General features: G+C 38.3%; 1 protein-coding gene across 6 annotated transcripts in view; it reads left to right on the top strand.

The window, feature by feature from the left end:
* LOC122750868 (ubiquitin carboxyl-terminal hydrolase 28) overlaps positions 1-23,417 on the top strand; it is a 70,962-nt gene that overhangs the window by 12,927 nt on the left and 34,618 nt on the right. For all 6 annotated transcript variants that reach the window (XM_043997709.1, XM_043997712.1, XM_043997711.1 and 3 more), the window contains exons 2-3: positions 6,690-6,767; positions 7,528-7,660. In XM_043997709.1, the coding sequence (XP_043853644.1) occupies positions 6,699-6,767; positions 7,528-7,660 (202 nt within the window). In that variant the 5' untranslated portion in view covers positions 6,690-6,698. The remainder of the gene's footprint in view (positions 1-6,689; positions 6,768-7,527; positions 7,661-23,417) is intronic.

The following is a 23,417-nucleotide window of genomic DNA, read 5'->3' as shown; positions in this document are numbered from 1 at the left end:
ATCAGAGAAGTTTGATAAAAAGTTTTCCCCCTATGGCTTCCCTTCTCCTAGGTGCATTAATATTGTTCATATCTGTTGACGACTTATCTCCTGGGGAATGGCTTTTGGTCTATTATTTGTTTATAAATTTTGGAGGGAGGCCAAACCTTATCAGAGAAGTTTGATAAAAAAGTCTTCCCCTTATGGTTTCCGTCTTCTCTTAGGTACATTAATTTTGTTTGTGGAGTTTTTCAGTTTCATGTAATTTCATGTAATTTCTTTTGTACTTGCTTCTGTCTCTTGTTTGATTAAGAATATATAACCGGGGGCAGCTAGATGGCGCAGTGGTTAAAGCACCGGCCCTGAATTCAGGAGTACCTGAGTTCAAATCCGGCCTCAGACACTTGACACTTACTAGCTGTGTGACCTTGGGAAAGTCACTTAACTCCCATTGCCTGCAAAAAAAAAAAAAAAAAAAGAATATATCACCGGGGGCAGCTAGGTGGCGCAGTGGATAAAGCACTGGCCCTGGATTCGGGAGGACCTGGGTTCAGGGCCAGCCTCGGACACTTGACACTTACTAGCTGTGTGACCCTGGGCAAGTCACTTAATCCTCATTGCCCTGCAAAAAAAAAAAAAAAGAATATATCACCTACTCATAGCTGTGAAAGGCATATGATCTACTTTTTTTCTGATAATTTTTCTGGTGTGATCTTTACTATTAAGGTCTTATGTCCATTTAGAACATAATGTGAAATATGTTGTAAGCTGTTGGTATAAAAACTACCAGATGGTTTTCCTGCAGTATTTTTTTAAACAAATAGGGAGTTTTTTCCTATAAGAATATAAACTTTAAAGGAGTTGCCAAGGTACATTGATAGAGGGAATTTTTGCATTGGGCCTGTATTATTGAAATCACCTGTCCAGACCAGAAAAAAGAACTTTTAGAAAAATTACATTTTATTTAATTAGCAAAATCGCCTCCCCCATTGACAATAAAAGAAAAACAAAACCCCTGTTAACAAATATGTTGTAAGCTAAAAAAAAATTCCATGTTGGCCAAGTCTTTTTTTTTTTTTTTTTTTAGGCGATAGGGGTTAAGTGACTTGCCCATGGTCACACAGCTAGTGTCAAGTGTCTGAGGCGGGATTTGAACTCAGGTACTCCTGAATCCAGGGCCGGTGCTTTAACCACTGTGCCATCTAGCTGCCCCCCTGGCCAAGTCTTAAAGAAAAAAAAATTAAATATTTGTGCATGTATCTGTGTTATGTATGCACCCCTCCACCCTTCCCCCACACATCTGTTTCATTCTGCACTCTTGAGTCTTTTACTTCTATAGGGGGATGGATAGCATGTTTCATTATTAGTCCTCTGAAATCACTGTTGGTCATTCTGATTAGAGTGCCTAAGTCTTTCACAGCTGTTGTCTTTAAGGTATTATTGTCATTGTATAAATTGTTCTGTTTCTGTTCCCTCAGTCCTGCTGCATTTCATTTAAGTCTCCCCTGGCTTCTCCAAAACTGTTTCTTTACTCATTTCTTATAACAGTAATATTCCTTCACATTTATATAGTATAACTTGTCCAGCCTTTGATGGGTATCCCCTCAGTGTCCAATTCTTGTCATGACAAAAAACAACTGTATTTGTAAATATTGTATTTTTTCCCAATTACATGTAAAAACAATTTTTAATGTTTGTGTTTTTTTTTAATTTTGAATTCCAAATTCTCTCCCTCCTTCCCCTCCGTCTTCATTAAGAAGGCAGGTAATTTGATATTGGTTATATATATGCATTCATGCAAAACATTACCATACTAGTCATGTTGTAAAAGAGAACACACACAAAAAAACAACCCATGAAAAAAATAAAAGTAAAAAATAGTATGCTTTTATCTCTTTTCAAGCTCCATCTACTCTTTCTGTGAATGTGGAGAGCATTTTTCATCATAAGTCCTTCAAAACTGTCTTTGATCTTTGTATTGCTGAAAATACCTAAGTCATTTACAGGTTATCATTGTACAATATTGCTGTTGTGTACAATGTTCTCCTGTTTCTCCTCACTTCACTTTGCATCAGTTCATGTATGTTTTTACATGTTGTTCTGAAAAGCATCCTGCTTGTCATTTCTTATAGCGCAGTAGTATTCCATCACAGTCATATACCACAGCTTGTTCAGCCATTCCCCAATTGATGGCATCCCTTTAATATCCAGTTCTTTGCCACCACAAAAAGTTGCTATAAATATCTTTGTACACATAGATCATTTTCCTTTTTAAAAATTCTCTTTGGGTTACAGACCTAGTAGTGTATTTCTGGGTCAAAGGGTATGCTCAGTTTTATAGCCCTTTGGGTATAGTTCCAAATTGTTCTTCAAAATGGCTGGATCAGATCAACTCCCCCATCAGTGCATTAGTGTTCCAATTTTCCCGTGTCCCCTCCAATATTTGTCATTTTCCTTGTTATATGTAGCCTATTCTGATAGGCATGAGGTGGAAAACAACCATATTTTTCTACATCTTTATTTAGAGTTTATTTTGCTTGAGATTAATCTCTCCTTTAATCTACCTTTCCTCTAATTCCCCCTTCTCCCCTTTCTGTATCCATGTACAAGGTATGTGTTTTATATGTAATTCTGTACTCAGCTGTGGTTATTATCTCCTTTGACCAGTTCAGATGAGAATGAGGCTCAAGTGACAGCCACGCCCCCTTCTTTTCTGTCTGTATAGACTTTTAACCTTTCCTCTCTCACCTCTCATCAATCCCCCAATCCCCTCCTATATATTCCTCTTTTCCTCTCTTTCATTCATCTTTAAGGATCAACAAGACATAACTATTCCCAGGCTTTATGTCTAATTGAACTTCTTCTATGACCCCTCATGATGATACAATTCAGAGGGGATAAATATATCATCTCCCCATATTAGAATGTTAGCATTTTAATCCTTGTTTAGTCCTTTGTCACTTTTTTGGTTCATGATAACCTTTATATATTTCTCTAAATTCCTTTGTTTGAACTTTAAACTTTCCGTATGGCTCAGGTCTTTTCATCAGGAATGCTTGGAAATTCTCTATTTCATTAAAGGTCCATTTTCTTTATCATGGTTGGGGTTTTTTCCTAATTCTTCCAGCCTCTTTCCTCACCTGTATACTTCTGGAGGGAAGGTCTGGGCTGGTCCTGTTGCTGCTTTGTTGAGGTTTGACTCAGGCTAGGGGCCTTCAAGCTTTCAGTGCTCCAAAGTGGTTTGATCCAAGGCAAAGTTTGATTTTCCCCATTGGTCTGAGTTCTGAAACTTCTTGACTTGGGTTTGGGTCTGAGCAACAGTTGACTGCTCCTGGACTTTGCCTCTTTCAGCCAGTTGGAAAACTCTACTGGTTTAGAGCGACAGAATTGTAGATTTCCCTTTGGTCTAGTATTCCTACTCTGATTATTCCTCTACAGGCTTCAGATTGGGCTAGAAGGTGGATCTCAAATCCTGCTTTGCTTTTGAGTTCTGAGCTATACAGCTGCTGCTTGCTTCTGAGCTTCCTCTTTTTAGCTCCACACTTTTGAGTATAGATCCCTTCCTCAGTCTGACTAGGACCTGTAACTGGGTACTGGGCATCAAAGTTGTCAGTTCCCACACCCTACCTTGAATTGCATTCTCATCTTTTACTCAGGCATAGTCCCTGAAATGCCAGGGTATGCCCCAGTAGTGTCCTCTGTCTCCCTTTGCTGACCTTGCTGGACAAATGACTCACTGTAATTTTTTCCCTCCTTGGAATTCTTATTCCGATTCAGTCAAATGCATCTTCTAGATCTCTTTAGAGCAGTTTTGGGTGGGGAGCTCACTTGAGAGTTTCTTTCTGCTACTATACCATATTGGCTCCACCCTCAAAGAGAATTAATAGGGACCAAATGTACAAATAAGTGTTTGCATAATTTAGACATTTGGATATTTTTTGTTAATTGTGTTGGGTTTTTTTCTGTTTCAGCAAATTAGTGCTTCAGGTTTGTGGGGTTTTTTGGTCGAGATAGTTTACTTTCTATAAAAATTAATGGTTTTGTGTCACATTTTCAAAATGTATACAGATTGATTTCAGTTAGCTTGAGAAATTCAGACTTAGTCTTTTGAAAACTCTTCATTAAACCTCTATGAGGAAGGCAGCTAGGTGGTACAGTGGATAAAGAACTGGCCCTGGATTCAGGAGGACCTGAATTCAAATCCTGCCTCAGACACTTAACACTTACTAGCTGTGTGACCCTGGGCAAGTCACTTAACCCTCATTGCCCTAACAAAAAAACCCCCAAACAAACAAAAACCAACCTCTATGGGAATAATATAGTGTAAATGATGTTAGGACAAATTAATAAGTTAATCAATACATTACTGACATTACTGGCTCATGCTTTTCAACTTCTACCCATGCTAAATCTCAAGATTCTTTGGTTTAGACACTCTTCCAGTATTTAGGCAGTGGCTCCTTTTTACTACATGATTCATGCAAGTTTTAATACTGCTAGTCTCAGCAGATTGTAGTTTCATTTCTAGCCTGTGACTAGAGCAAAGAGGTGGTTGTTGCCCTCACTCTGAGGACTGTAATGTTGCTGTTGTCATTGTTTAGAAACATTGATAGACATGGTGATTAGAGCATCAGGCAGCTCTGTCAACCAAAGTTATTTCTAGTTGTGTGATACTTTTACAGTAAGTATTGGAATCTCATCTGCACAAATGGCAGTAAATACAAACTAATTGTGCAATTAGTCTTACTAAAACTTTTATTGATTTGGTAAAACCTGTCTCATCTGCCAGATTCTTCATTTCAGAGTAAGCAATATGAGTGGTTCTTTCTCTAACCAGGCTTATTTGGAAATCCCTTGACAGTTATCCTAAAGATCCTTGTTCCCTAAGTCAAACTGGCAGATTTAAGCTTGTTAAGAAGTATTTTGTCATTCTTCTTTCTGCCAAAAAAAATCTAGTTCTCATGGTTCTTCTTCCCCTACCCCCTCACCTGAAAACCTTGACTTAAGAGCTCCCTATTCTCCTCTTCATCTCACATCAGTCAGATGCTATCACTATCTCTCCTCATTCACCTCTGTCCCTACAACTTACTAAAACAAACCCCTCTGCATGCACAAATGATTCTTTTCCATCCTACCTTCTCTAGCACATTGCCCCCTCTATCACCATAACTCACCAGTCTTCAACCTTTCCCAATTTACTTGCTGTTGATCTTAACCGTGTTTGACCTTGTCACATTCCTATTCAGCAAACTACAGGGACTTCCTATTAACTCCCAAGATCAAGTATAAAATCTTATGGTTGGCCCCTTCCTACCATTTCAGTCTTCTTATACTTTATTCCACTTTGTCTCATGAGTTTCATTGATAATGGCCTCATTGCTGTTCCTCACATAGGATGCTTCATCTCCCTACTCTTTACTTTTTTTTTTTTTAGTGAGGCAATTGGGGTTAAGTGACTTGCCCAGGGTCACACAGCTAGTAAGTGTTAAGTGTCTGAGGCTGGATTTGAACTCAGGTCCTCCTGACTCCAGGGCCGGTGCTCTATCCACTTCGCCATCTAGCTGCCCCTTACTCTTTACTTTTTCACTGACTATTCACCATGCCTTTCTTTTCTCATCTCTAACTCCTGGCATCTCTGGCTTCCTTCAAGTTTCAGCTAGAATCCCACTTTCTGTAAGAAGCCCCTCTGTTTGCCTAATTTTAGTTCTTTTCCTCTGAGATTACCTACAATTTACCTTGTATATAGTTGTTTGCATGTGGTCTCTCCTATGAGAATGCAGACTTACCTGTGAAACTTTTTTTTTTTGCTTTGCTTTGTATCCCTAGAACTTAACAGTGCCTGGCACACAGTAGGTACTTAATAAGTCCTTGTTTACTAAATGACTGAAAAGGATTCTAAACAGGTCTTCTTATTAACTAGGAATTATTCAGTTGTTTGCTGACTGTGGCAATTTGCTGATGAGAGGGAATCCCTTAGTTTTATTTTTTAAATGGGTTATTTTAGAATTCAGAAATAAATAGTTTTCTTTATTTTTATTTTATTTTATTTCTTTACTCCTACGTAGCTTGTGCTCCAGTTTTAAGCACTTACTGGTTGCGTCTGTAACTGACAGCTTATTTGGAAGCTAAAAAATGAAAAATGACACACAACCAAATGGCATGCTCAGCCAAGTTTAAAATAGCCCATCCTCATACCCATGCACATTCCTTGGACTCCTTATATGTCTTCATGTTGGTGATTATTGGATCAAGAAGCACCTGGGCACTTTAAGCGTCATTAAGGCTAGAATTCTTCTGTCCCTTAATAGCTCTCTGACCTTTGCAAATCACTTTACCTTTGTAGGCCTGTTTCCTAACCTCTAAACTACAGATAAACTAGTTGATTTTTACATTCCATTCCCACTTTTATGACTTTGAATATGACTCTTAAATGTATTTTCAATTGTAACTTTTGCATGTATTTCTTATCATTTTGTGTCCAAAATCTTGACTCGTGAGTTAACTGAAGAATCAGTCTATACTCTGTGTCTCTGTAGTAGGTTTGATTGGACAGTAAGCACCTTGTTGCTTGCTACTTTGTCTCAGGAAAAGTGAGGTCACAACTTGGTTCAATCAATTTATGTTTTTGCCATCCTTGAAGTTTATACAGGTTTGCCCCTATTCTGACATTGCTCTTTTTGTTGTTTTTTTTTTTCTTTTCCCAAATGTAGAGCTGCCAAATGCTATTAAATCAATTGAGAGAAATCACTGGAATCCAGGACCCCTCCTTTCTTCATGAAGCTTTGAAGGTTAGTTTGAAGAGTCTTTTTAGCAAAGACATTTAGAGAAGTCATTGTCCATATTTTAATTTTATCAGTAGATCTATGTAGAAATTAAACCTTGGTAACAGTCTTTTTTTTTTTTTTAGTGAGGCAATTGGGGTTAAGTGACTTGCCCAGGGTCACACAGCTAGTAAGTGTTAAGTGGTCTGAGGCTGGATTTGAACTCAGGTACTCCTGACTCCAGGGCTGGTGCTCTATCCACTGCACCACCTAGCTGCCCCTTTGGTAACAGTCTTTTAAAGGAGGGAGGGTGGTAATCTGCCTTCTGATCAACACTTTTACACAAAATAACTGGAAAGATTCTGTGTCAGGGAATTATTGAACACACCATTCCCACCCAGCCCCAACACCACTTTGGGCAACCACCCTGTGGCTGCCTAACCCATGCTGCCTTCTCTAAAGCAACTAGCGTCTGCCCAGCATTGTTCCTCTTGTATCTCTACCCTTCCACTTTCTGCCCCATTTCAGAAAGTTTCCAACTACTGCTGTAGCTATTTTACATTGGAATTAGAGCACCTGTATAATTTAGCTGGCTGTTTAGTCTGTTATAAGCAACTACATCTACATGTGTTAGGTTCTTTGGCTTGCCTTTTTCCCTTTTTTTTTTTGAGCCTAAGTTAAATAATTGACCCAGAATCCAGAATAAGAACTTGCTAGCCAGAAAGTTCTTGACCAGTCTGTCCTTGACTCTGATGCTTTACTACAGAGATTGCCATTTCCTTTTTAGGCTAGTAATGGTGATATAACCCAAGCAGTAAGCCTTCTCACTGATGAAAGGGTTAAAGAACCAAGCCAAGACACCATTGCTGCAGAACCGTCAGAAGGAGAAGGGAGTGCTGCCAACAAAGTAGTGCCAACAAGTAGGTAGATCTGGTTACATTCTTGTCTGTGGATTTGTGGGTGGAGTCCTTTGTGAAACATGATTGTTCTAAAAAAAATGGAGTAGGATGATCAATAGTCCTTTCTAAAATGTAACTTATTTTGAAGTCTTATCTAAGACCAACAACCATCAATCAGTATTTCTGTTAAGCCAATATGAGTATTTGTGTAATGCTCATCTCCTAAGGGAACGAAATACTGTTGTCTAATTGTTGAAAGGCTAATTGAACTGCTGAGGAATCCTTAATAGATGGCAAGTATTATTCCAATAGAGGCATAATTTTTAATAAAGCCCAAACAATTCCTTTTTTTTTTTTTCAGGGCAATGGGGGTTAAGTGACTTGCCCAGGGTCACACAGCTAGTTAAGTGTCAAGTGTCTGAGACCGAATTTGAACTCAGGTACTCCTGAATCCAGGGCTGGTGCTTTATCCACTGTGCCACCTAGCTGCCCCTAAGCCCAAACAATTCTAAATAGGAGTTTAATTGAAAAGTAGTTCAGGTATTGTAAACATTCTGAACTTGACTGTATGTTAAATAATTGGAATGAGTGAATTACTATTTTATTTCCATTTAATACCATCAGGTATTAGATAACCTGGCACCCTAGGCCCTCTGCTGTCTGGCTGCACTATGTTTTTAATAAATGCTTTATAATTAATTCATTCATTCACTCTGTTTTCCTTCATGAAAACTTTATGATAGCCAGACTGAGTCCCAACTATTCCATGATCTTTTTTTATTTTGTATTTTGCTAATGTTGTTCACCTCTACCTGGAATGCCCCATCCCCATTCTAAATCTTACTCATTTATTTCATTTGTTCATTCACCAAATGTTTATGTACAAATTACTCTGCTAGATTTTGAGAGAGAGATACAAAGGCAGCTAAGACATTTTCTTCTCTCTGAGCTTAAAGCAGTAACCAAGTCTTATAAAGTCTGACTGGGGGGTTACATTAGATACACAACTATGCAATACTATATAGTAACTACTAAAATAATATTGACAAAGAAATGTAATACGGACATATGACAGGTGCAGAGTACTTTGTAAAATCAAAAGGAAGGAAAAGTCATTTCTACCTGGAGGGTTTAGGGAAGGATTCCTAGAAAAAACAACATTGGGGTTGGGTAATAAAAGATGCATGGGAATTCAAAAGGTAGAAGTAGTAGAGAAAACATAAAAGACAGGGATCAGCATAAGTGGTAGTGTAGAAACTGGAAGACACTGTTTAAGATGATAGATCTAGAGCTGGAAGGGACCTTAGAGGCCATCTAATCCATCTCCTTCATTTTACAGATGAGGAAACTGAGGCTTAGCGAGGCTAAGTGACTTGCCCATCATCATGCAGGTAGTAAGTGACAGAGCTGGGATTTGAACTCAGGTCTTCTGACTCCAAATCCAGCATTATTTCACTGCACCAGGGACAGTGAATAGGCCTGTTTGGCTCAAGTGTGGCCCATGGAAAAGAGTAATCCGAGGTAAGATTAGAAATATAGTGGGGTGCCAGGTTATAGAGGTCCTTGAAATCAAGTTGAAGACACAGGATAAGGAGGACTTTGGTAGGTAGTAAGAAACTATTGAAGGGTTTCTAGCAGAGGAATTACATTATCCAGTTCTTGATAATAAGGAAAATTGATCTGGTATAAAGGATGAATTTCTGGGGAAGGTGGTGGAGGGGAGAGGCCAGAAGAAAAAGTGTCATTCAGACCAGTGTAATCTAAGTGGGTACTGAGGTAGTAGTAGGGGGAATAGAAGGGCACAGATCCAAGACATTAGAGGTAGAATTAGCTACATCTAGAAGTAATGGAGAGGGAAGAGTTGAAGATGAGGTTTGCAGTATGGGTGACTGGGTAAATTGTGGTGTTACTGACAGATAGAATGAAGTCCTAGGAAGCAAGCCTATGCAGAAGCAGCCTGGCCACTGCTGCCAACACTGCAACCACTGCCACTGAGACCCCCAAAAAAGAAAGGTCTTGTTATCAGAATCCTTGCTTGGTTCTATCAAATCATTCAACACAAGAAACTGATAGAATTTGATCAATGGAAATGACATGGAAGAAAGAGGCTATCTGATTGGCTGCAGCTGCTGCCCCCTGAGCATCATGAGACCTTCCCTTGTAACATACAGCTGAAACCTTCTGTGTGTCATCTGCAGTAGAACAGGAACTCCTGGAGAGCAGAGGCTGTCTGAATTTTCTGTTCGTATCCTTAGTGCCTAGCGCTTAGCTCATTATAAGTACTTAAGAAATTCTTCATTCAAGCAAAACAGTGGATTTGTTTTGTAGGCGAGAGAAATTGTGCTTTTTATAAACTGAACTTGAGGTGCCATATGGGCATATCTAGATTGAGGTGTCCAGTAATCAGTTTGAAAGTTGGATTTTGTACTTGAAAGAGAAATTGAACCTATGGTTTTGGTCTTTGTAATCTGAATGCTAATTTCATGGAACAAATGACTACCTGGTGTTTGCCATCAGCAGGGTTATTGGTATGAGGAGAAAGGAAAGACAGATAGAGCTTGGTCCTTGCTCACAAGAAACCTGTAGTTTTGTAGGTAAAGAAGACTTTGGATAGGGAGTGTCTCATTTACCATGAGAATTTTTCTATGGTTGGTTCACAGTTTGTAAATTGTTTTTATTCAGTAAAATGGAAGTGGTGATGCCCATCCTGGAAATTAGGAAAAAGAGGGCCCCCATATTTAGGACAGCTGTCTTCAAGAATTTGAAGGATTGTCATGAAATAAGAATTAGATATTTTTTCTTTTGCTTGGATCTACAGGGTAGAACAAGGAGCAGTAGATGTTGCAGGAAGTCAAATTTAAGCATGATTTAAAGAAAAACATCCTGACAAGTCATTATCCCAAAGCAGAATGGGCTGGGGGTTGGGGGGGGGGGTGTCTTCAAGTAGAGCCTGGATAGCTACTTGTTGGGGATTTTGTAGAAGAGACTTCATATGTGTCAGTCAAGATGATCTCTGAGGTTCCTTCTAATTCAGAGATTCATTGGTTCTCTGAAAATGTTAAGAGTATTTGGCAAAAGGAGAACTTAACTCTAGCTGAGAAGATGAGGAAAGGTTTTATAGAGAAGGTAGCATTTAAGCTTGGGCCATTAAGTACCAGTACAATCTGGTACTATTGTCTTGTGTTGTCTTTTTGCCATGCGTCTAGCTTTTCCCCCAAATTAGATTAATACTTTGAGAAGTAGTATGTTACACTTCTTTGTATCTCTCTCCCTCACTATACTCTGCCCCCTTCACTGCCCCCCAGATCTGTTAGTAGAGCTGTAGATTTAATACATAACTTAAACATTTATTGAATGAATGAATGATATCCTGGGAAGCACAGCTCTGATTATCTGATGTAAGTCAAAATTTCCAATGATGACTTCACTTGAGTTATAGTAAATAGCTTAAATTTTCTGTACTCTATTTCAACTAATATCAGTCCAGATTTGCATTTCTGAACAAAACGTTCTAGGCTAGACTTGTTACATTAGTAATGATTTTTCATAATCACAAACATATGTTGACTGCTTGCTAAGTATAGGACACTATTATGCGCTAGGTATAGAAGATATGGGGAGACTGTTTGCCCTTGAGTTGCTTACAACCTGGGTAAAGAGATTTGACATATCCATAAAAATGTAAAATAGTCTAATGACCTTATGAGTGGTGAGGTTAGTGTTAAAAGAGTATAGAAGAGGGAGTCATGGTTTTCTGGAGGAAATTGGACTTGAGCTGAGCCTTGAATAAAGGTATGCTTTAGATAAATGGAGAAGTAGGGCTGGGCTAGAGCAAAATTTTCTAAACTATGGGCCTGTAAGACTTAAGGGGTGGGGAAGCTGAGAGATAAGAAGCAATGGTCAGAATTATTGTATATTTTCAAGTAAAGCTCTCTCGTAAATACTTAGCCTTTTTTCAGTGAAAGAAAAGTTCTTATCAAAATTAACAAAAGCAAGGCTAAGGCAGCAAATTTCAAATTTGCTCCAACTGGTAGGGGGTGGCAGAGGGGGAGTGTGTCTTTGCCAGGACCCCATTAGGATAAAGGCCCAGAACTTTTCTCTGGAGAGATGGTATGGACTCTTATGGCCCTCAGTCAGGTCCTGAGCCTCACATCTCCCTTCTGAAAAAGCAAGTCCTCCACTACATTTAGGTCTTACTGGAACCTCAGCATATCTGAGTACAGAGGCTTAACTTTGGAGGGCTGCCTATCTATATCCATTGTGTTTTTTCTTTGCCTTTAATTCAATGGAAAGTGTTGAGTTTGGAGTCATAGGACTTGGATTCAAATCTTAGCTCATCTACATACCACCTTGCCCCCCACTACTTTGGGCAAGTCACTTACCTCTCTGGGTCTCACTTTCTTCTTCTTCTTCTTCTTTTTTTTTTTAGTGAGGCAATTGGGGTTAAGTGATTTGCCCAAGGTCACACAGCTAGTAAGTGTTAGGTGTCAGGCCAGATTCAAACTCAGGTACTCCTGATTCCAGGGCCAGTGCTCTATCCACTGTGCCACCTAGCTGCCCCTTTTTTTTTTTTTAAGTGAGGCAATTGGGGTTAAGTGACTTGCCCAGGGTCACACAGCTAGTAAGTGTTAAGTGTCTGAGGCTGGATTTGAACTCAGGTACTCCTGACTCCAGGGCCGGTGCTCTATCCACTGTGCCATCTAGCTGCCCCTTAATATTATCTTTTTTTTTTTTTTTTTTTGGTGGGGCAATGGGGGTTAAGTGACTTGCCCAGGGTCACACAGCTAGTAGGTGTCAAGTGTCCGAGTTCAGATTTGAACTCAGGTCCTCCTGAATCCAGGGCCGGTGCTTTATCCACTACGCCACCTAGCTGTCCCCTTGGGTCTCACTTTCTTAACTAACTGTAAAATAAAGGAGTTGGGGGGACAGCTAGGTGGCACAGTAGATAAAACACCACTCCTGGATTCAGGAGGACCTGAGTTCAAATCTGGCCTCAGACATTTGACACTTACTAGCTGTGTGACCCTGGGCAAGTCACTTAACCCTCATTGCCCTGCAAAAAAAATAAAAATAAAATGAAGGAGTTGGACTAGATGATCTATGGTCCTTTCCATCTGTGATCCTATGATGAAATGGTATGGTGATTATTTTATATATTATTTGTTGTCATAGGTCTTCAATAAATTCTTAATTTTATTTTACTAAAATATAAGCCAAGAAAATTATTTCTGTAGGTTGTTTGATGAAAGGGTAAAAATTTTGTAAACCACTGGGCAAGAGTGAAGAAAGCTGCTAAGTGGAGGAGTAATGGTGGTTGACATTTGTGTAACATTTCATGAAATACTATATATCTATAGATATATCTATGTATTTATCTATCTATCTATACACACACACACAAAGGTTTTGTTTTTCTCATCTGTATGTATATATACATATACACATATATACTCATATGCAGGCACATACATAGTACTAAGTAGGAGTAATGGTAGTTGACACTAATGTAACACTTTATATATGTGCATAGATATACACACATATATCCATTCATACACACACATATGCAGCTAGGTGGTTCAGTGGATAGAGCCCTGGAGTCAGGAGGACCTGACTTCAAATCCAGTCTCAGACACTTGCAAGCTGTGTGACTCTGGGCAAGTTATGTTAGTTACCCTGTTTGCCTCAGTTCCTTATATGTAAAATGAGCTGGAAAAGGAAATGGCAAAACACTCCATTATCTTTGCCAAGAAAACCCCAAAATGGGGTCACAGAGAGTCAGGAATGACTGCAACGACTCAACAACAACAAAAATATACATATATATATATTGTGTATGTCTATAATAATACACATATAATGTTCACTTGTTCCTTTTAGTAACCCTCTGAACTGTAGGTAGAGACACTATTAACAACTCCATTTTACAGATGAGAAAACCATAGGGAGACTGTGAGGTGATATAATGGTAAGTTCTCTTAGATTTGGAGTCAGTCTTTTGATCTATAAAATAAGGAGTTGAACTAGATTAGTTGTTCTAGCCTTTTAAGTATGAAAGCTGCTTTTCACTCTTCTCTCCTCCCAAATTTGGGAACTCTTCCCTCTCCCTTACCACATACATGTGATGATAATTACAATCTTAATATACATTGATTGAGAAAATAACAGAAAGATACTATGAATTTCGCAATGCTTTTAAATGAATATGCAATTTGTGAAATATAGCAGTATTTCCATTTGAATAATAATATAATACTAACGATATGTTTGATAAATGATGATTAAAAATTACAGTATTTGGGGCACTGGGAACAAATAAGAGGTTAGCCAGATGGGGGAGTAAGTGGCACAGAAAGTCAGTACTAATATTATGTCTGACATTTTAGAGAGTATTTGTGGTTTTAAAAAATATTAACTAATTTTAAATTAAATTTTTGGTTACTTTTTAAGTTCTGAACTGTCTCCCTCCCTCCCCATCCACACTAGAGAAGGCTACCATTTCTTTCTCTCTCTCTCTCTCTGTCTCTCTCACACACACACACACAATACCATACTGTGCATACTTCTGTTTATCATATCCTGCTCTGGAGGTGAGTAGTATCTTCCTTCATAGGTCCTTGTTGATATGATAATAATACTCAGAATAACTTAATCATTCACATTTGTTCTTCAAACAATATTGCTGTTATTGTATACGATGTTCTCATGGTTCTTTCCTTTCATTATTTCATGGACCTCTTTTGGTATTTTTCTAAAATCAACCTGTTCAGAGTATTCCATCATAATCATATACTACAACTTCTTTAGCCATTCTCCAGTTTGGTAGGCATCCCATCACTTTCCGGTTCTTTGCCACCAAAAAGAGCTGCTATAAATATTTTAAAACTTATAGGTTCTTTTACTTTTTCCTTGCTCACCTTGGGAAACGCACTTAGTATGGTATTGCTAGTTTAAAGGGTATACACAATTTTATAACTCTTTGGGCTTAATTCCAGATTGCTCTCCAAAGTGGTTGTATCAGTTCACAATTCTACCAACAATGTAATTAGTGTCCTAATTTTTCCACATCCCTTCCAACATTTGCCATTTTCCCCTTCTATCATTTTAGCCAATCTAATAGGTATGAGATGACATCTCAAAGTTGTTTTACTTTGTATTTCTCTAATCAGTAATGATTTAGAGCATATTTTTATAATAGCTTTGATTTCTTCATTGAAAAGTTTTTGCCTGTTCATATCTTTTGACCATTTATCAATTGGGGAGTGACTCAGATTCTTATAAATTTGACAAAGTTGTCCATATATTTGAGATGAGACTTAATCTGAAAAGCTATGTATAAAACTCCCCCCACCCCCAGTTTTCAGCTTTCCTTCTAATTTTGGCTATGTTGGTTTTATTTCTACAAAATCTTTTTAATTTGATGTAATCAAAACGATCCATTTTACATCTCACAATACTCTATCTCTTACTCATTCATAAACTCTTTTCATATCTATAGGTCTGATAGATATCATGTTCCATGTTCTAATTTACTTTTGTCTCCCTTTCCATCTGTATCATATATCTATTTTGACCTTATCTTGGCAAATGGTGTAAAGAATTGGTCTATACCCAGTTTCTGCCAGATTGCTTCCAGTTTTCTCAATAATTTTTTATCAAATAGTGAATTCTTATCCCCAAAACTTAAATCTTTACTTTTGTCAAACACAAGGTTACTATAACCATTTACTATTGGGTATCGTTTGTCTGCTCTGTTCTACTGTACCAGATAGTTTTGATGATTACTGCCTTATAATATAGTTTAATATTTGATACTGCTAAGTCTTCTTTTACATGTTTTTCATTAATTTCTTTGATATTCTTGATCTTTTGTTTTCCAAATGAATTTTAAAAATTTTTTCTAGCTCAGTAAAAGAAAATTTTTTTTTGGCTCTTTAATTGGGATGTCTGAGGCCAGATTTGAACTCAAGTCCTCCTGAATCCAGAGCTGGTGCTTTATCCACTGTGTCACCTAGCTGCCCCCTCAGTAAACATTTCTTAAGTGCCTACTACTGGCGATATAAATTTAAAAAAAGAAAGACATGTCCATTGTTAAACAGAACCAAAAGGATTTTCACATAACTGCTTTAGCGGACTTTTTTTTTTTTTTTTTGGCGGGGCAATGGGGGTTAAGTGATTTGCCCAGGGTCACACAGCTAGTAAGTGTCAAGTGTCTGAGGCTGGATTTGAACTCAGGTACTCCTGAATCCAGGGCTGGTGCTTTATCCACTATGCTACCTAGCCACCCCCTTTAGCAGACTTTTTGACCTGCTTCTCTGAACTGTTTATGCTTAAGGTCTTTTCCCATTACATTAGACTTTCTGTCTTCATAAAATGCTACTTTTATCTTAAACTTGGATAACCCACCGAAAGCTCTTTCAAAAATTACCTGGAAGTGATAAAAAAAGACTAGTTTCCTTAAATTATTGAAAGTTATAATAGACTTCTTTATGTGGAATGTCTCTTTTGATGAAATCTTCTGACTTGGGAAAGGTGAGAGGGAATAACCAGTACGTTGAAAAAGCTCCAAAGAAGGCATTCTGAACTGGATTTAAGGTGTTGGAGCAAACCAGGAGCCACGGGAAGACTTTGAGATCTCCAGAGGAAGGAGCCACTGCCTGAGGAAAGTCCTTGGCTCTAAGTCAATGGGTTCCAGACTGAAGAAAACCCTCAAGAAAAGGAACATGGATGCTGTCACACTGGTCCAAAGTCTCCAGCAGGAAACCACTTGCAGCATCTGTCAGACATTCTTCTTGAACCCTGTCACCCTCAACTGTGGGTACAACTTTTGTAAGTTTTGTCTGACTAGGAGTAAGGAAGGCAAGCCCACACATTTCTCTTTTCTTGAATGTAGAGAAGTCTCTCAGAACTTCCCTGTCTTCAATGTGTACCTGTCAAAGCCAACTGCCATCTGCAAGAAGCTCAACCCTCAGAAACTGCAGAATCCTGTGAGACAAGGCCATTGTTAGAAGCACCAGTAAGTCCTCAGGCTCTTCTGTAAGGAGGATTAGATTTCCCTCTGTATAACCTGGAGTATGCAGCCCACACCTTTTCCCCTATAGAAAAGGCTGCCCAGAACTGTAGGGAGAAACTCCAGTACACTGCCTCTTTTGAGAAAGAAGATCAAGGAACTGAAGGAACTTAATGCTTCAGAAAAGGATAGATAAGTTAAGTGGAAAAGGCTGGTTAGAGAAGAATAGACAAGAATGAACTGATTCTAGAAGACGAGTACAAATCCCTAGATGTGGTGAAATGTGATGAATCAGTGACTTTCCAGCTAATGGATAGCTACTATGATAGAATATGTCAGCATTTTAAAAACATGGAAGATACCGTCCAAGAGATGGATGAAACAAGAGTCAGACCTGATTTGAAGCTCCTTCAGGAAGGCAAAGAGCTGTTACAAATGAGTGATTCACTGCCTTTTGAAAGGCCCAAGTCTGAGGTGTGGGAGATAATATAATTGATTGGAAATTGGGAATGAGGGGTTAGCAACAACCCCCTCCTTCCTCCTAGGGACTAAGAGAAATGTTTGTTGTTTTGAGTTCTCCTTCAAGGTTAGAGATAGTGGACCAGACATCCTTGAAGAAGGATAGCTTGGTAAAGATCTTAGACCAGACTCCCTGTTGTCCACCCACCTCCCCCAAAGATAGCAGATTTCCTTGAGGTAAGAAAAGAACAATGTTTAGCAAGAGAACTGGATTTCTAAACTTAACTCATTATGGATCATCTGAGTTTCTGAACTAAGTGTGGGGACAAAGAATCATGATTTAGGCAGTAACCGGACAAGACCAATTAATTATAAATAAGATCAAATTTAAAAAGACACAGAATCAATATGATTATTCCAATTCCCCACTTTGATCAGTGTCTCTCATAGATCACTTATAGGGTAATTTTATGAGGTTTTTTTTGGAATTACACGTCACCAAGGTAGCCAAGAAAACAGCAAACAGATACCATGAAACAAAAAGCCAATGTGGTACAATAAGGATCGTCAGTATTAAGTAACATCAAGTTCTTTTGTAGCTTGGTGGTAACCCACTTAAGTGCCCATTTAATGTGTGGTCTCTGGAAGCATCTTCTCTTGTACATTCTAGGATAGGTTTTGTTCTCAGGGCAGCTCTGAAGGGGGTTCCTCTTGAGTAGATTGCTTCTCAGGTTCCATATCACTTGTAGAGAGTCTTAGATGTTTCTACTAAAATCTTTTGCATGATAGATCTCAATATAATTTATACCCTCATAAATTTGAACTCTCTAATAACTCGTTTGTGTGGTAAAAACCACCTCAAACTTTGTGGCTCTGATCTTATTAACAGCAGAGGTATTAAAAGGATATCAAATTAGGAATCCATAGTTCGCTTGAAACTTCAGAAGATTTCAGTTCTTAAATACCCCTTGTTGTTCCTGTCTTTTCCTAAACCCTGTACCTGACATAGCCATTGCCAATAATAAGCTGAAGAATCTTTTTTTTTTAAATCTGTGAACATTTTACCTATAAAATGAGCCCTTCTGATTAAGGATTTAATATTTACCAAAGAAGACATGTAAGAGACCTAAGTGTTATTTTTCCCTTTAACTTTCACAATTATGTTCTCAGTTTCCTTAAAACAAATTCTAAAGAACATTAACCTAAAACTCACTAGAGTATTTCACCATTTATAAACAAAACAAAAATATTCAATCCACAATTTGGAAATTGACAGAAGAGAACCTATATTTTAGTCTTTGGCCAGTTTTTGATTTGATAAAGCCCTACAAAGTGAGAGAAAGCTCTTTCCCCACTTATCTGTGTCCTCATCTACCTACTAACCTGGCTTAGACATATTGTATATGTGACACAATTGTAAACACACAGACACAGAAAAAAACAATAAAAAGCTGTGAGATAGTGGCTACAATATTTCGTTATTCATATCAGTATGAGACTTCAGTAACAGACTTCCAAATTTTCCATCTCTTTTGTTAAGTAAAGTACCTCCTCTACTTAAAGAAATCTTTTACTGGTTCAATTTAACAAAATGCCACTGACAGACCTTATATCTAAGAAGCAGCAAAAACACGGCATGTTGCTGTTTTCATTTGGCCACTAGATGCCTCTAGAGATGGTGCTAGTTCACCCTCTCCAGGCTGATCTGGCCATGGGAAGAAAAATTCAAGCAGAAATCAATTTGCTCTGTATTTTAGATATTCCCCTAGGATCCTGGCCAGGAGAGCTGGTAGTAATATTTCACTAGGCCTCCTCAGTTCTACCAAGCAAGAAAAACCCAATATCCAAGTTGTTCTCTTAAGTAAGTTTCTCTTTTTTGTGGGCAAGAAGCAAGACAGTTCTTAAAAAATTCAAATTGTAAACTTGTTTTAAAAGTTAGCCCAAAGTGACTTTCCTTTCTTTGTTCTTTCTCTCATATACAGCTATGGTGATGTTCCCAAGTTCATTTATACCTTTCTCATGCCACCTAGAGCAGAAATATAGATATACCTGGCAAGTTAGTTTCTTGTAACTTCAGAATATGTCTATAGCTAAAGGATTTCAAAGAAAAACAAAAAACATGACAGCTCTGCAAGAATATTTGAATACAGTTCTTTTGAGCATAATGTCCTAGGCTCCTTAGCTTGATATTTAAGGGCCTTCAAAGTCAAGCTCCAAAGCAGCTTTCTAGACTTCTTACATATTTAGAGCTGGAAGGGACCTTAGAGGCTACTAAGAGCCACAACCCCTTCGTTTTACAGATGAAGAAACAGGCATAGAGAGGTAAAGTGACTTGCCTAAGCAGTTAGTTTAGTGGTAGAATTTGAGCCCAGGTCTTCCCAGCTCCCAAGTTCAATGCTCTACCCACTACACCATGTTTGAACTGTGCAGATGTCCAATATGCTATTGGAAATATTATACTGTGGCTAAGGGAAGATGGTTTTGTGAATCATTCATAGAGATGATTAAAACCATGGGGATGAATCAGATCCTCAAGGAAGAGAAAGCTAGTTCTTAAAGGACAGGACTTTGCTTAAGACAATCACATTTAGCTGCTGGGTGAAAAAAAATGAGCTGTTGAAAGAAACTGAAGAAGCACTCAGAAAAGACAAAAACAAGAAGCCTATCACAAAATCCAAAGGATGAGAAATTTTTATTTTATTTTTTTGGTGAGGCAGTTGGGATTAAGTGACTTGCCCCGGGTCACACAGTTAGTAAGTGTCGAGTGTCTGAGACTGGATTTGAACTCAGGTCCTGAATCCGGGGCTGGTGCTTTATCCACTGTGCCACCTTGCTGCCCCAGGATGAGAGATTTTAAAGAACATGATTAACAGTATCATGCTATAGGCACGTGAAGGAATTAGATGGAAAAAAAACCCATTAAATTCATTAATAAAGGTGATCCTTAGTGATTTTGGAGAGGGCAATTTCATTAAGTAGTGAAAATGGAAATCTTCAAGGGCTTAAGAAGTGAGTGGATGGTATGAGAGGAAGACAGGTAGTAGTAGGGTAAAGGGGGGATTTTTTTGTTTTTAGAATAGAGGAATCTATCATGGTTATAAGTAGAGATTAAGAAACTTGGGGAAATATCGTAAGAAAATGCTGGAATGAGAGGCTATCTAAAGCAGGCTCAATTCTCCATCTCATTTCTTAAACCCTTAAACCTCAGACCAATAAGAATGGATTCAACAATGCAAAATCAAAACCAATGAACAACAAGAAAATAAAGTTAGTCACTCCCAATTAAATCTTTTTTCTTTTTTGGCGGGGCAATGAGGATTCAGTGACTTGCCCAGGGTCACACAGCTAGTAAGTATCAAGCGTCTGAGGTTGGATTTGAACTCAGGTCCTCCTGAATACAGGGCCGGTGCTCTATCCACTGTGCTACCTAGCTGCCCCCACTCCCATTTAATTCTTACAGAAAAACAAGACTACTTTATAGACCACAGTTGTGGAGCCCACGTGGAAAAAAGACCTAGCTTGAATAGCCTTTGATTTTCTTTCTTTTCAGTGTCCTGACCAGTCTACCTCTATACCCCATCTACCTCTTCTAAGCCCTTCAGGAGCTTGGGGGAATTGAATCAGCTCAGTGGGCAGGCTAGGGTTAGGAAAGAAAGTTGTTGATGATCTAGGAAGGAGGGTACTTCAGGTCATGTTACAATTTTCTGATACAGTACAGGAGGAAAAGGAATGGTACAGAAAAATTAAAAGAAAGGTCCAGAATGGGGCCAGGGTGTTGGCCAATGAATCCCATCATCCTAAGGGGACATAGAAAAATGTGATTGCTGAGAGTAGGAGAGAACCCAAATGAATGAGGCTGGCAAAAGTAGTGGATAAGCCCAGACATAGCAGCTTTTCAGAATCTTCCTACAGCAATGACCCAACTAATTACCCAGTCCCCAAGGGCTACAGGTCTTACCCAATTCTAGTAGGTCATGAGGTAGATCACAAGGAGAGAACAGAGAATAGTCAGCAATGTCTGGGGGAGTAGCACGACATCGCTGGGCCTGTTGTCTCCCTCTTCCTAGAATAAATGAAAGAGATTGATAGAAGCACAAATAGAGAAAGGACACCCTAGAAAAACCATCCTACAGGCCTATAATAGCTGACTGAGGAAGAGACATTAGTATACAATCTAGAACCAGTACATTAAACAGGCACTTCACAGTAAAAGAAATGGAGTCAAAAACCTCTGAACTCTCTGTGAGACTCTGAGAAATGACATGGGGAAACTTCCTGCCAAGATGGCTGCCTGACTGGAGGGGGACTACTCAGCTCCCATGTGACTATGCTAGCAAAGCACTGAATTCTACACCAGACCAAATAATGATTAAGAAATTAGGTGATGGAAAAATATTAATTGCTCATGGGTAGGCTGGGCCAATATAACAAAAAGGATAATACTGCCTAAGTTAATTAATTAATTTAGTGCTATGCCAATCAAACTATCAAAAATATTTTATAGATTTAGAAAAAAATCATAACAGAATTCATCTGGAAAAACAAAAGCTCAAAGATATCAAGGGAATCAATGGAAAAAATTATAAAAGAATGGTCTAGCAGTACCAGATCTCAAACTGTATTATAAAGCAATAATTATTGGGGCAGCTAGGTGGTGGAGTGGATAGAGCACCGGCCCTGGAGTCAGGAAGACCTGAGTTCAAATCTGGCCTCAGACACTTAATACTTACTAGTTGTGTGACCCTGGGCAAGTCACTTAACCCCAATTGCCTCACCAAAAAATAAAAAAATTTTAAAAATCAATAATTATCAAAACAATCTGGGGGCGGCTAGGTGGCGCAGTGGATAAAGCACCAGCCCTGGATTCAGGAGTTCCTGAGTTCAAAACCGGCCTCAGACACTTGACATTTACTAGCTGTGTGACCTTGGGCAAGTCACTTAAGCCCCATTGCCCTGCCAAAAAAAAAACAAAAAACAATCTGGTACTAAGAAATAGAGAGGTGGATCAGTGAAATGGAATAAGTAGAAAATATACTATAGTAAATGACTATAATGTAATCTAGTGATAAACCCAAAGATCCAAGCTTTTGGAACAAAACTTCATTATTTGACAAACTGCTGGGAAAGCTGGAAAACAGTATGGCAGAAACTAGGTATAGACCAACATTTCACAGTGTATACTAAAATAAGGTCAAAATGGGTACATGATTTACACATAAAGGGTGATACCAAAAGCAGATGAAGAGAGCATGGAATCATTTATCTTTCAGATTTATGGACAGAGGAAGAATTTAGAGCCAAAGAAGATATAGAAAGCAAAACAAAATATAAACTAGATAATTTTGATTATATAAAATTAAAAAGTGTTTTTGCACAAATAAAACTAACATAACCAAGATTATAAAGGAAGCAGAAAACTGAGAAAGAATTTTTGAAACAAGTATCTTTGATAAAGACCTCATTTCTCAATTATATGGAGAGAACTGAGTCAAATTTATAAAAATACAAGTCATTCAATAATTGATAAATGGTCAAAAGATATTAACAAGGCAGTTTTCAAACAGAAATCAAAGCTATCTTTAATCATATGAAAAGGTGCTCTAGGTCACTATTGATCAGAGAAATGCAAATTAAAACAGCTCTGAAGTATCACCTCACACCTATCAGAGTGGCACATATAACAAAAAAAGGAAAATGCTGGATGTTAAAGGGGATGTGGGAAAGCTGAGACACTAATCCACTGTTGGTGGAATTAGGAAAATATCCAACCATTCTGGAGAGCAATTTGGAACTATGCCCAAAGGGCTATAGAATCGTGTATACTTTGATCCAGCAATACCACTGCTGGGTTTATATCCCAAAGACATCCCCCCCAAAAGAAAAAAAGGCCTATTTGTACAAAAATATTTATAGCAGCTCTTTTTGTAGTGGCTAAGAATTGAAAATCAAAGGAATGCCCATCAATTGGGGAATGGCTGAACAAGCTGTGGTATATGATGGTGATGGAATGTTATTTGTGCCATAAGAAATGACAAGCAGGATGGTTTCAGAAAGACCTGGAAAGATTTCTATGAACTGATTTTGTGAGTAGAACCAAGAGAACATTGTTCTCAAGAGAGACAGCAATATTGTTTGATGATGAACTGAGAATGACATAACTATTCTCAGAAATACAATGATCCAAGACAATCCCAAAGGACTAATGATGAAGCATACTATCTACTTCCAAAGAAAGAACTGATATTGATTGAAAACAGTCTGAAGCATGCTATTTTTCACTCTCATTTTTTCTTTCATTCAAGTTTTCCT

This window comes from Dromiciops gliroides, chromosome 3 (genome assembly GCF_019393635.1).
Source record: "Dromiciops gliroides isolate mDroGli1 chromosome 3, mDroGli1.pri, whole genome shotgun sequence".
Lineage (NCBI taxonomy): Eukaryota > Metazoa > Chordata > Mammalia > Microbiotheria > Microbiotheriidae > Dromiciops > Dromiciops gliroides.
The sequence above is the reverse complement of the archived record's forward strand: the minus strand, read 5'-3'. Positions and strand labels throughout refer to the sequence as shown.